Source organism: Halichoeres trimaculatus, unplaced genomic scaffold (genome assembly GCF_033239565.1).
Source record: "Halichoeres trimaculatus isolate MK-OKI-2021-1 unplaced genomic scaffold, fHalTri1.1 fHalTri1_scaffold_13, whole genome shotgun sequence".
In the NCBI taxonomy this organism is placed as follows: domain Eukaryota; kingdom Metazoa; phylum Chordata; class Actinopteri; order Labriformes; family Labridae; genus Halichoeres; species Halichoeres trimaculatus.
In genome coordinates this window covers 29,392,812-29,405,745 of record NW_027437191.1, presented here as the reverse complement: position 1 = coordinate 29,405,745, position 12,934 = coordinate 29,392,812, and the positions used below count along the sequence as shown (strand labels likewise).

Genomic DNA, 12,934 nt, shown 5'->3' with positions numbered 1-12,934 from the left:
TTTATTGTATTTGAGTCTGCCTTTATTGTCAAAGAGTCCAAGTTTTTATTTATTGAAGCTCATATTATATTGTTTTTGTATAATTTCTGTTAATATTATTTTTATGTAATTTATGTCAACATTATTATTTATAATTTATGCTTATACTTTTTATACTAAGTTTATATTATTTTTTTGTGTTTAAGGCAGCAGCCAACATTTCGGTATCAGCATTGACAGAGCAGTGAGCACTATGTTGGACTTGAAAATAAACAGTATGACAAAATATTTACTCTGACCTTTTTGAATCCTGCACCTGGTTAATGAGGTATGAAAAAACTAAAACTAAACTAAAACTAAACTAAAACTAAGCCTTGTTGCAAAAATCAAAACTAAATAAAAACTAGAATGCCCGCTCTAAAACTAATAAAAACTAAACTGTAATGGAAAATAAAATGTCAAACTAACTAAAACTAAACTATAATGACAAATCCAAAACTATTTTTACCTTGGTCCCCAGCAGAAGCAAATGCTGTTTGGGGGGGCTTGGCATTATAAAGTTTGGAACTCAAGAGCTAGATCATTATGACGAATGGTTTCAAAATACAACCAACAATTCAAAACATGGCTAATATTAACATGGAGTGACAAAGGATTGGATATCTGATTAAAAAATCTAGGTATCATAGGAAATTAGTCATACCACCCTGGTTTCAAGTGAGGTCCTGGTTTGTCTCTGTTTCTGAGCTGCGTAGCTCTTCCCCTTGATCTTACGGAGAATTGAGACACCCCTGCACCAACGCCTTAGGGGTAGAATTGGGATTAGCCCTTAGTTTGTTCTCTTTGTAAGACACGAATCTCTTCGAGGTAAAAAACTGGTCTCCTAAAACCACAAACGACCGTTTAAGAAAGGTTGAAGAAGTCTTCTTATTAAAATCTGTGAAGTTTGAGTATTCATCGCCAACCCTTCCTGGTGTTTGGGGAACCACTGTAAGTTTTTATTCTCTAGTTTTCACCACTTTTCTCTTTTCTTTTTTTTATCTTAACCACCAGTTTTACTTTCACTGTCCTCCAGCCGTGTGTCTCTGAGCTCCTTAAAAAGCTGAGTGAGTGAGCCGGCGTGTTTTTGAAGCTGCTGTCCTGCAGCAGAAACTCGCCCTGGGCAGGAACAAGTTTCTGAAACTTGCTCACTGATGTTCTCGTTAATAATGAAACCAGGGAGAGCGTTCCAGCTTGGCTGCAGTTGGACGATATATTTTAGATGAGAGCATCGGTTGCTGTGTCAGAACAAGCTCAAAGATCTTTTTTAGAAGTTGATGTTTCACTGTTTTTAACTAAAGGACTGATAAATTCCTCTTTAATTCACAGTGATTCATGTTTGATTGTCTAAAGCCAATAACGACTTTCTAATAACAACATCCCAGCAGAGTATTGAGGCTTTACTTGAATAAAAGCATCTCTAAATTAAGCCACTGCAGCATATTTCTCTCATGAGTGGGTCTTTATCTGTCCTCATCAGGGAGACATTGTGGATCTGGAACGAGCCGATGGGAAGACGGACGTGATCGTGACGGAGGGCGTCAACACCGTGACTTACACGCTGGACGAAGGCCTCATCGAGTTTGGAACTGCCGTTGATGATGGAGATTACAACAGGTAGGTTTCCAACCACACACTTAAGGAGAAAATCACTGTCATTACCGTGAAGTCGAACATCCATACGGCGCTCCAACTACTTGCTGCTTTCCTGGTTCAGAGTCAGGAGTGACAGCAGGGTGAGCAGAACAGGCCAGATGTCCTTTTATCCCACAGCTTCCTCCAGCTCTTCTCGAGGGTTTCTTCAGAGCTCCCCGGCCAGCTGGGAGATATAATCTCCTCAGTGTGTTGTTGATTTCTGCACCTCCGAAATGATTCTGCCTCATCAGATGGATAAATTGTTGCTTCTGTTCTGACCTCTCTGAGTTTGGAGGAGCAGCAGCTGAACTCTTCACAGGAACTCTGAGCTCTGTGGCACACACTGACGTCACTCAGGGACAACTTTTCTTACATGTATGAAATGAGGCATTTTAAAAAAAGCAAATCTGCAGGTTTTTAAGAGTGGCTGTTTAATAATAGCTGAGATAGAGTCCCCCCCCCCAAAAAAAAAAAAAAAAATTGCCAGAAAAGACTTGAGCTAGACAGAGCTACTCTGCCTTCTGGTATCCCCTCTGTTGCTGGGTTAACACAGCTAGCTCGTCCATCTTATTGGAGATAGATCTTACGTTCCCAATAATGATGGATGGAAGGACAGGTCCATGTCGTCACTTCTTAGCTCACACCTGAGAACCAGCACGTCATCCTCACCTCCTTCTCCTCACCTTGTGGGAAACATCCGGCCTTGCACCAGTTAGCATTGATATGCTACAGGCTGCTAACAGCTGATTTCACATGTAAACAATGCAGCCATGATTACATGTAGGATCTCCAGACAAACACAGGAGAAAAGTAGTAAAAATATAAAAGGGCCAAAAAACAACCTCGATTCCCTGTAGTGGAATGATATAAAACCCTAAAAGGGAGTGAAAATGTCTTTTCGCATTTCTCAACAGGTTTTTTAGGGAAACTAACTTTTAAGCTTTGAATAAACAGATAAATATGTCAATTGCGGTTTCTTCTGTTACACAAAATCTTAATCAGTATTTCTACTTGGGCTGCACGGTGGTGCAACGGTTAGTGCTGCAGCCTCGCAGAAAGTCACTGGTTCGAATCCCAGCTTTGGCCGGTGGGCCTCTCTGTGTGGAGTTTGCATGTTCTCCCGTGCATGTGTGGGTTCTCTCCGGGTACTCCTGCTTCCTCCCACAGTTGAAAAACATGCTCATGACAGCTGGGATAGACTCCAGCCACCTGCGACCCTGAACAGGATAAGTGGTTAAGAAAATGGATGGATGGAGTTTTTCTGCTTTCAAGTCCTTATTTTGTGAAAAAAAAAATTTGAGTGTGACATGCTGCTTTATTAGTTGACTTAAAAGGTACATCCACGCTGCAAAAACTGGAATCCAAGCAAGTGTTTGTCTTATTTTTACCAAAAACAATGTGATATTAGACTTTCTATGAGCTACATTCACTTAACAGTGCCTGAAAATTGAAGACAAAATAAAAAAATGATCATCAAATTTCTTGTAAAGAGTGAAAAAATCTGCCAATACGGTTGGGAAACTGTACTTTTAGTTGTTTTGCTTTGTTAATGCATCATTTTTATAGTAGGAAACTAAACACATACTTTTTTTCTTTCCCCATTGGCAAATATTCTAAAGCAATTCAGGCATCTTTGCTTGTCTTTTCATATCTTAAATTGAGACATTTCTCTGGACTTACCTGATGAATGTGGCTCCTGTTAAGTCTTATTGGGTAATTTTTTATTAATAATAAGACGTAAACACTTAATTCATGTCTTGATTTGCAGTTGAACAAGTTTGTTTGTCTTTATTTCAAAGATAAATTTTTAGTTTTGAGCTCCAGGAGACATTAAGTAGTATAAAGTCCAGTTTCTAGCTCTTGAAATTTGGCCTTGGTGATCCTCAGAGTCTGGATCTGGATCCAGTTTTACTCCGACAAACCAGAACAAAGTCAGGCTGAACCCCTCATCCTGTTTGATACAACAAATGATTTCCCAACTGGTGAAGCTGCCTTTTTCTTTGGTATCTTACTTTGTAGTCTTGCCTCATGACTCAGCATTCTTGTGTGTGTGATTGTGTGTGATTGTGTGTGATTGTGTATGTGTGTGTGTGTGTGTTCACAGAGCCACAGCGTTCCTTGAGACCCTGGAAATGTCCTCGGAGACTGAGGCCATGTGGAAGACGCTCAGCAAGCTGGCTCTGGAGGCTCGCCAGCTGCACATCGCGGAAAGGTCAGCGAGACACACACACACACACACACACACACACACACACACACACACACACACACACACACACACACACACACACACACACACACACACACTTTGGGAGCTAATTTTTGTTTCTGTGAACCAATTCCATCCTGTATCAGCCCTGATTGTAACTGAGTCTTAACTTTGAGACTGAAGAGATGAGATGAAACAAGGGCACCTTATCACCTGGATTTTCTCCAAACACACACACACACACACACACACACACACACACACACACACACACACACACACACACACACAGATGACTGTGTCCCAGCCTGACCTCCCTCTCTAACTTCATTAATCACCAGAAGCTGTTTTAATTTCCCAGTTTTCTCTCTATAATAAGCATTTCTCTCTCTTCCCGCATCTTTTTCTGTCTGTTTAGAGAAACTTTCCTGTGTCTGGAGCCTCGGTCATTAATAATACATATACTGTTCGTTAGGCATCGGCTTGATTTGCATAAATCATGAAATCTGGGATGGAAACTGTTTTGTCTGCAGCGGGTAATGTTAATGAGAGGGAGTCAGACAGAGAGAGTCTTTTTCTTTCATGACTCTTTCTTTAATCTGACGCAACTGTTCAGAAAGCCTCTGTAATAAAGCGGCCAAAAGCTAAGATGTTTCCTTTTATTCCTCAGACCCACAGACTGTCGGCTAATTAGACAAAAGCTCCAGTTTATCTCAGTTCATTAAGTGAATTTCCTTTCAGAGCTCTGACCGGCATGTATGCCCCTCCGTCCTTCACTTAGCTAAATGTTCCTTTATGTGCCCGTTTCTCTTTGTTCTGATGTTTACATGTTTGCCGTCTCTTTGGTTTCATTCCTCTTTTGTCTCCCAGGTGTTTTGCCGCGTTAGGAGACGTCTCAACAGTTCGCTTCCTCCACCAAACAAACCAGATCGCAAACAGAGTTTCAGAGGAGATGGTGGGTTTCAGCAACACATCTTCACACTGACTTTATCATACAGTTTCATTTAGCAGACGCTTTTGTTCAAAGCAACGTACAAAACAAGCAAGAATTCAGACCAATGGAAAAACCTAGTTAGTGCAACAACAGTGAGACAAGTTGGGTTTTTTTATAGTGTAGATCAGGGGTGCCCAAATTCTTTTCAATGAAGGGCCAAAAATGAATCAGGGTGGAGGGTCCCGGGCCAAAACTAAACATTCATGTTGCAGTGCATGATATTAAATATGCTTCTAGCATAATTTTTCAAAATAAATACTCAGACAACTCATTTTGAAAATGAAAACTCTTTTCTTTAATGTATTTCACAGCATGAAATTACCAAACATCCATCTGACAGAAGTACTAGGCCAGTCTGTCAATCCTTTCCGTGTCCGGACCGGGTGAGGTTCCCCGTGTTGAGTCAAATTAAGCCGCAGGCTCCACTCCTGGTGGTGCCCTTCCGTCAATTCCTTTAAGTTTCAGCTTTGCAACCATACTCCCCCCGGAACCCAAAGACTTTGGTTTCCCGGTACGCTGCTAGTACTAGGCCTATGTCTTCAGAGACATTTTAAGCAATTTAACCTGAATAACATGGGGCACAGCACGCTCCTATGAAACCAAAACAGTGCATTTTCCATCCTTTTGAAATAAGGAAAAGTAATAAAAATGGAAACCTGCTTTAAATAATTTCCCGCCAGAAATGACTACTATATTAAAATTAATTTAAGGAGATTATAACCAATTGAAACATTGACTTTTGTGCCTACCATAGACTGTATATAGAGTGGACAGCGTGGCTTCGCTATTTACCATTGAACGGTTTTGAAGCCAAAATACCCCCGTCACAGGCGCAGCCATTGGTAGCCAGAGTCTGCGCCGTAGAGACTGTGAGGGATTGTGGGAGAATCTGAGTGGAGCTGGGTGACAAAAATAATATATATTTTTTTTCTTTCCAGAGTCTAATCACTTCTTGACTCTTGACTTTACAATCCCTGAAAAAATTACACAATAACGGCAGCTGTCAATCATTGTTAAACGTTACGTAAAGCCTTGTTTTTAACCTCTTATAACTAATGAAAACGAAACATTTTAGAAAAAAAGAGGACTTGAATGCAAGGCAGCCGAATGATATCTTCAAATCCCCACAACAATCAGACGTGAGAAACATTTCTACGAGGTGTATTAATTTTTTAAAGTTTGACCACGGTCCATCTGGAATGACTGGGGAGATAGATTTTTTTTAACCTGTACTGCAGCCAGCCACCAGGGGGAGCAGTTTTTGTGGACACCTCACTTCAAGCCGAGCGAGATGACGTCCATTTTTTTTTAACAGTCTATGGTGCCTACATGTTTAGTATACTGCTGTGGAATCAATTAAAAAAAAAAATGTACTCATGTTCCCAACTTTTTCAAACTTTCTCTTGCCATGACCCTGCAACCTTTCAGGTCGTGGACTTCTAGATCTGAACTGACTGGACTAGCTCCACCCTACTCCCAATGTAACATGGTGTTAATTTATGGTCAGGAAAGGAAGTGAAACCATGAATAAATAAAGCATGAGAAATTCAGGCTGCTGAGAGAAAATAAAAATGATAATTAAATATGAATAAATAAAATAAGAATTCAAACATTGGCAGTGGGCTGAAAAAAATCACTGGCAGACACTTTGGCCCACGGGCCCCAAATTGTACAGCGCTGGTCTAGAATCTTTCACAAGCAGAGTGTAGTGGGCGAGAAGGATTGTAGACCTGGATTAGGGACCACAGGAAGACAGGAGCCGTTCTTGTCAGTGTTTTGTGAGCCAGAAGAAGAGCTTTGAATTAGATTGGAGCTGCCACTGGAAGACAGTGACAAGTAGGCATGGGCACCGAACTAGACACTTTTATAGGTACCGACTGGATTCTGTTAAAAGTACCATAATCAAAGCTAAAGTTGGTCCAAAAAATATATGAGTGTGACATTTTTTTTTGTTTGTTTTGTTTTGTTTTGTTTATTTAATTAATTTTTTATGGCAACTTTTTTGCCTGGGTAGTGTAGTTTATTTAGATTTTTTTTTAGAAGTTTTTTTTTAACAGGTTATGAAATTGACTTTATCTCAAAAAGCAAGTTATATACAGACTCCAAATATTTTTTATTTTTTCAGGTTTATAGGTTTAGTGCCCTTTAAGCAATTTATTAAAGAAGCTAAAATCTGAGTCAATTAATATTATTAAAATTTTGCATTTGAAGGTTAAATTAATTTAAAAATAAATAAATAAATAAATTAAAAAAAATACTCCAAAAAATGTGCTACAGTTTGTTAAAGTGTAAGAATATGTCCTGACAGACTTGCACAATAGTAGGTTTTGTTAGCTCTAACTTTTGTGTGTTCTCTGTGTTTCTGTTTCACCAGGGAGGAGATGGGACTGAGTTTTTTGAGGTCCAAGCCCGCGTGGCGATGCTGGATAAGGACTTCAAACGGGCCGAGATGTACTACATGGAGCACGTTGGTGTCACACCTGCCTCCTTTCATTTTAAAAACTCATAGTGGTGGTTTTCCAAAGTTTTTCTGAGCTTACCTCCCGTGTTTCTGCAGAATGCAATCGATGAAGCTATAGCCATGTATCAGGAGCTCCACATGTGGGACGACAGCATCGCCGTGGCTGACGCAAAGGTAATAACGAGCATGCTAAATTTACACTTAACAGCTTTGCATTTTTACCCGTGGGAGACTCTGTTCCTGCTGCTGCTGCTGCTTCTGCACACTTCAGCCTTTTTCTGCTGCAGTCATTTGTTGCAGAGTTTTTTTCAGCCTCACATTTTGAAAAAAAAAAGAAGAAAGTCAAATGACTAAACATAAAGTCATCTTAGAAGAAACCTTAATCTCTTCCCTTAATGTCCTCCAGGGCCACCCGGAGCTGGACAGCCTGCGTGAGAACCGTTACCAGTGGTTGACGTCGACGGGTCAGGATGAGAAGGCCGGCGAGGTGAAGGAGAGTGAGGGCGACTTCCAGGGAGCCGTCAACCTCTACCTGAAGGCTCGACTGCCCACCAAAGCTGCCCGCCTGGCCATCAGCCGGCCTGAGATCTACAACAACAGCGACACCGTCAGCCGCATCGCCGCCAGCCTCATTAAGGAAGAGTTTTATGAGAGGGTGAGTGGACTCTGGTCTTTTTCATTCCCACATCATCTACAGCTCCTCTCTCCAAAGATGCCAAGACAGAAGAGGTATCAACAGAGAAACATCTTTCTTTGTTTATTCAGATCTACACTCTGTCGCCCTCCATCTGTCTGCGTCTTTTTCTGTCAGAAACTCAATTCTTTCTCCTCCAGCCATCTGTGTTTATGAAACAGGTGGGTAAGAGGCAGCGGAAGACAGACAGGAAGCTCAGAAGAAAATGTGCTGTCTCGATGGTGCTGGTTTCATTATTTGTGGATTTTAAGAGATGGATCTGTGTGCTTGAAGAAAGACGTTTTAACTCGCAGCGTCCTTTGTGTCCTTGTGACATTCATATTTCTGACTTTGTGAGCCGCATAAATTAACATTGGAACAATTTTCAAGAAAGTTTTCAACTGAAACGGGTTCAAAATCTTTAAAGTGATACTCCGGGATGGAACAAGTTGGGTCCTATCACAAGGTTTAGGGCAGAAATTACCCCTACAGCAGTGTTTTTGTGCAGCAGAAGCCCAGAGCGCTCACACCAAACCCTCCCTGCTCCTCTGCCGGTTTCCTCTGCACTCAGACGAGGACATATTTTACTTGACCAAAAACACAAATAAACGGACTACCACCAAAAAAATCTGATATGGGTCTGCATTCACGCTTTATTTAGAGAATTTTCAGCGCGTTACTTTCACACAAAAACACCGCTAAATAAGGCTCTAGTTCTCATCGGGTCCTTTCGTCCTGGCAGACAACCTGCGTTTGTTTATATCTGGCACGCCGCGCGCGGACTGATACACTAAGCAGCGAGTGCCTTGTAGCCAGCTGTGGCTCTGCAGCGGAGGTACGACACGATGAGAACTAGAGCCTTATTTAGTGGTGTTTTTTGTGTTTTTCTGTTCCATACAGATATATTGAAGAATAAATATGTAAAATTGAAAGACTTTTAGGTGGCGCAATGGTTAGCGCTGCAGCGTCACAGCAAGAAGATCCCGATTCGATTCTCAGCTTGGCCGGTGGGCCTCTCTGTATGGAGTTTGCATTTTCCACCCACAGCCCTGAGCTGTGCGCATTAAATTTCAGTGTTTGTCACCAAATTTATTTTGTCTTCTGCGACAGGCTGGAGATCTGTACGAGAAGATCAGAAACAACCAGAAAGCTTTGGAGTGCTACATCAAAGGAGGTGCTTTCAGGAAAGGTAAGTTACAAAAGTGCGACTGCATCGCAAAAACTGAAATCAAAGCAAGTGTTTTTGTCTTATTTTTAGCAGAAAATGTCAAGTTGGACGTCATATGAGCCACATTCACCTGACAAGTCAAGACAGATATCTTAATTTGAGATATGAAAGAATAAAAATGACCTGAATTGCTTGTACAGAGAAAAACTCTGCCATGACAGGATAATTTTTCTTACCCCAATTGGCAGATTTCTTCTACTCTTACTCTACAAGCAATTCAGGTGTCAATTTTATCTTTTCATATCTTGAAATGAGACATTTACCTGGACTTATCAGGTCAGTGTGGCCCCTGTTCAGTCAAATAAGACAGTTTTCACTAAAAATAAGACATGGACACTTGCTCAGGTTTGTGGTTTTGCAGTGTGGTGCTGATATTGAAAGATGTTGCAAGACTTTTGGTAAAGATTTTTACAAAAACGGGTCCAAAGACCCCTTGAGAAGGAGTTATAATATTTTGTTTGTGCCATTATGAGGTTTGATTTTCAAAAAAACAAAAAAATGGAAACACATTCACGTCCCTGTCTCTGGTAAACCTAGACTGAAAAAATCTTAAATCTTATCATGTATTCTGTCTTGTGTTATGTTAAAATTATCTTATTTTACTCGAAATGAGCTACATTCAACTGACCAGTCCAGAAAAATGTCTTGTTTCAAGTTATTTAAAGACAAAAATGAGGTCTGAATTGCTTTTAACAAGTAAGGAAAACTGGTGCTCTGAGGCGGTTAAAAAAATTAATTCATTAGAGGATTTGTAATTAATTAATCTAATTAATCACATTTTAATCGCATATCTGCTTAAGGTCCCTAAATATAGAAACAGAATTTTACGACATTCAGAACTGGAGTGCATGACTGATCAAATAAATACACAAAGAAGAGAAGATCTGTAAATCCACATTATTTTCAACTGGCCATTATTAAGATGTCTTTTTTTCGCTGCCCCTTACGTTGTGCGTCTATAGAAGTAAATTGTGTTTTTTCAGCGGGGATGTGGGGTCTGGCAGAGCTTGTCAATCAAAATCCTGCTCGTTATCTACTGTGGGTGAGAGCGGTGCACTCTTTGGACGAGAGCTCAGCATGGATATGAGGAGAAGATGAGAGATGACAGAGATATAGCGAGACGCAGTCTAGAAAATGTTCTTGTTTCAAGTTTTTTTAAGACAAAAATTAGCTCTAAAATTGCTTGTAAGAAGTAAAAAATGTCTGCCAATGGAACAAGAAAATTTTGTAAGAACATTTGCTTTAAACTGGAATAATATCTTAATACAAGTAACTTTTCTCTTGTTCCATAAGCAGATTGTTTTACTTGATACAAGCAATTCAGACCTCATTTTTGTCTGTAAATATTTTGAAACAAGACATTTTTCTGGACTGATCCAGAAGAATATGGCTCATATCAAGTCTGAAAAGACATTTTTTCTTATAATTATACAAAAAAACTTGATAAGATCTCAGTTTTTGCAGTGTGCTTCTTTATACCTCACCACCCTTAGACCATTGATTTGATATCAGAACAGTTAAAGATTTTCCCATCAGCCTCACTTAAACCTCGGGTTATTAATTTGTAGTAAATGTTACAAAGTGTGTAAGGGATAAAAATCATGTAAGAATTTCAAACCTGTCTTTTTTGTCTCAAATACATTAATGGTTGTCGACTCTCCTCAAATGGAAATTAATCTTTGTCATACAATGAGATGTTGGCCAACATGTTGATGTGTGTTGGTCAGAGCTTGAAGATTACATAAAGTTTCTCCTCCCGTAGCCGTGGAGCTGGCGCGCCTCGCCTCCCCCGCTGACGTGGTGAAACTGGAGGAGGCCTGGGGAGACTACCTGGTCCAGCAGAAACAGATGGACGCAGCCATCAACCACTTCATTGAAGCAGGGTACGTAGTGTGCGAGGCTAAAAAGACAAAGATATAGGCAGATGGAGAGGGGGAACGATGAAACATTAAAAATAATCCAACAGAGACCGCCAATTGTTCCCTGCACCATCACCAGGAGCACAACAGAGAGATGAGAGGAGATATCTATAAACCTGAGCGTGTTCCTTTTCCCAAAAAATACCAAATGGAAACACGTGACCGGCACACAGATTGTTTTTCTTTCCTGGTTGAAAAAGGCGTCTGAAGCTGAATTTAAACAAAGATTTTAAAAATACTGCTTCCGCTGATTGTTCTGCCAGGAAAGTTTCAGTCTGTACCTGGATGTTCACAGAATCGTGGATCAGATTTCAGCCTTTACTCCCAAAAATATATTTTTTTGTTTTGGTGATCAAGTTTGTGCAAACTTAATTCATTTTTATGCTTTTATTCATATCAGACCGTCCGCCTCTCTGCCTGCTTTTAAAAACTTGAAAAACCACTTTTACTCCCTGACCTTTGACTCTGTTTGAGAATGAGTTTTTATTTTTGTCCTGCATCTGTGTTTTATTGTTTCAACTTTTGACCGTACAGTACTTTGCTCAGTGTTTTGTTGTTTTTAAATGTGCTTTATAAAGAAATGCGGATTAGATTGGATTGGATAACAACAAAGTTATATTGAGAATGATCTGTTTTCTTTGTCCTCTGTTACCTCTCAGCTGTTCCCTCAAAGCCATCGAGGCTGCCATCGCAGCCCGACAGTGGAAGAAAGCCGTCCACATCCTGGAGCTACAGGAGGATTCATCAGCAGGAAAATACTACTTCAAGATCGCTCAGCACTACGCCTCCGTGCAGGAACATGAGGTAGGAGAGTAGGGACGACTATATACGGTGGCCTGTGAGTGTCAGAGGATTTTCAACACAAATACAAAAGTATAAAAACATGAACTCAAAAGCTACGACACAAATGCAAAAGCAACAAAACCTATGCAATCACAATAACAAGAATGCAAGAGCAAAAAACACAAATGTAAAAGCAACAACACCAATACAAAAGCAACAAGACCAGGGCAAAAGCTGATACACTAATGCAAGGGCAACAACATGAATACAGGAGCAAAAACACAAATGCAAGAACAAAAAACATTAATGCAAAAGCAACAACAATAATAATGCAAGAGCATAAACAAAAATGCAAAAGTCACAACACAAATACAAGAGCTACAACATGAATGCAAAAGCTACAACAGGAATGCAAGAGCAAAAAGCCCAAATGCAAAAGCCACCACACAAATGCAAAAGCTTCAACACAAATGCAAAAGCCACCGCAAAAATGCAAAAGCTACAACATTACTGCAAGAGGAAAAACAGAAATGCATGAGCAAAAAACATGAATGCAAAAGCAACAACATGAATGCAAAAGCTACAACATGAATGCAAAAGCTACAACATTAATGCAAAACTACAATAATAATGCCTAAGCCACCGCTAGAATGCATAAGCAACAACACTGTTGAAAGAGCAAAAAAAACAAATGCAAGAGCAAAAAACATGAATGCAAAAGCTACAACACGAATGCAAGAGCAAAAATCACAAATGCAAAAGCCACCACACAAATGCAAAAGCTACAACACTATTGCAAGAGGAAAAACAGAAATGCATGAGCAAAAAACCTTAAATGCAAAAGCCTCCACACAAATTTAAGAGCTACAGCATGATTGCAAAAGCTACAACATTAATGCAAACGCTACAATATTAATGCGTAAGCCTCGCAAGAATGCATAAGCAACAACACTATTGAAAGAGCAAAAAAAAACCAAATGCAAAAGCCACAACACCAATGCAAGAGCTATTACA

At 40.0% G+C, this 12,934-nt stretch overlaps 1 protein-coding gene across 1 annotated transcript in view; it reads left to right on the top strand.

The window, feature by feature from the left end:
* Positions 1-12,934, top strand: part of ift172 (intraflagellar transport 172) — a 58,840-nt gene that overhangs the window by 22,024 nt on the left and 23,882 nt on the right. Inside the window, exons 17-25 of the mRNA XM_074685856.1 lie at positions 1,499-1,635; positions 3,758-3,865; positions 4,733-4,817; positions 7,231-7,323; positions 7,414-7,491; positions 7,724-7,972; positions 9,101-9,179; positions 10,981-11,101; positions 11,797-11,941. Of these exons, the coding sequence (XP_074541957.1) occupies positions 1,499-1,635; positions 3,758-3,865; positions 4,733-4,817; positions 7,231-7,323; positions 7,414-7,491; positions 7,724-7,972; positions 9,101-9,179; positions 10,981-11,101; positions 11,797-11,941 (1,095 nt within the window). The remainder of the gene's footprint in view (positions 1-1,498; positions 1,636-3,757; positions 3,866-4,732; positions 4,818-7,230; positions 7,324-7,413; positions 7,492-7,723; positions 7,973-9,100; positions 9,180-10,980; positions 11,102-11,796; positions 11,942-12,934) is intronic.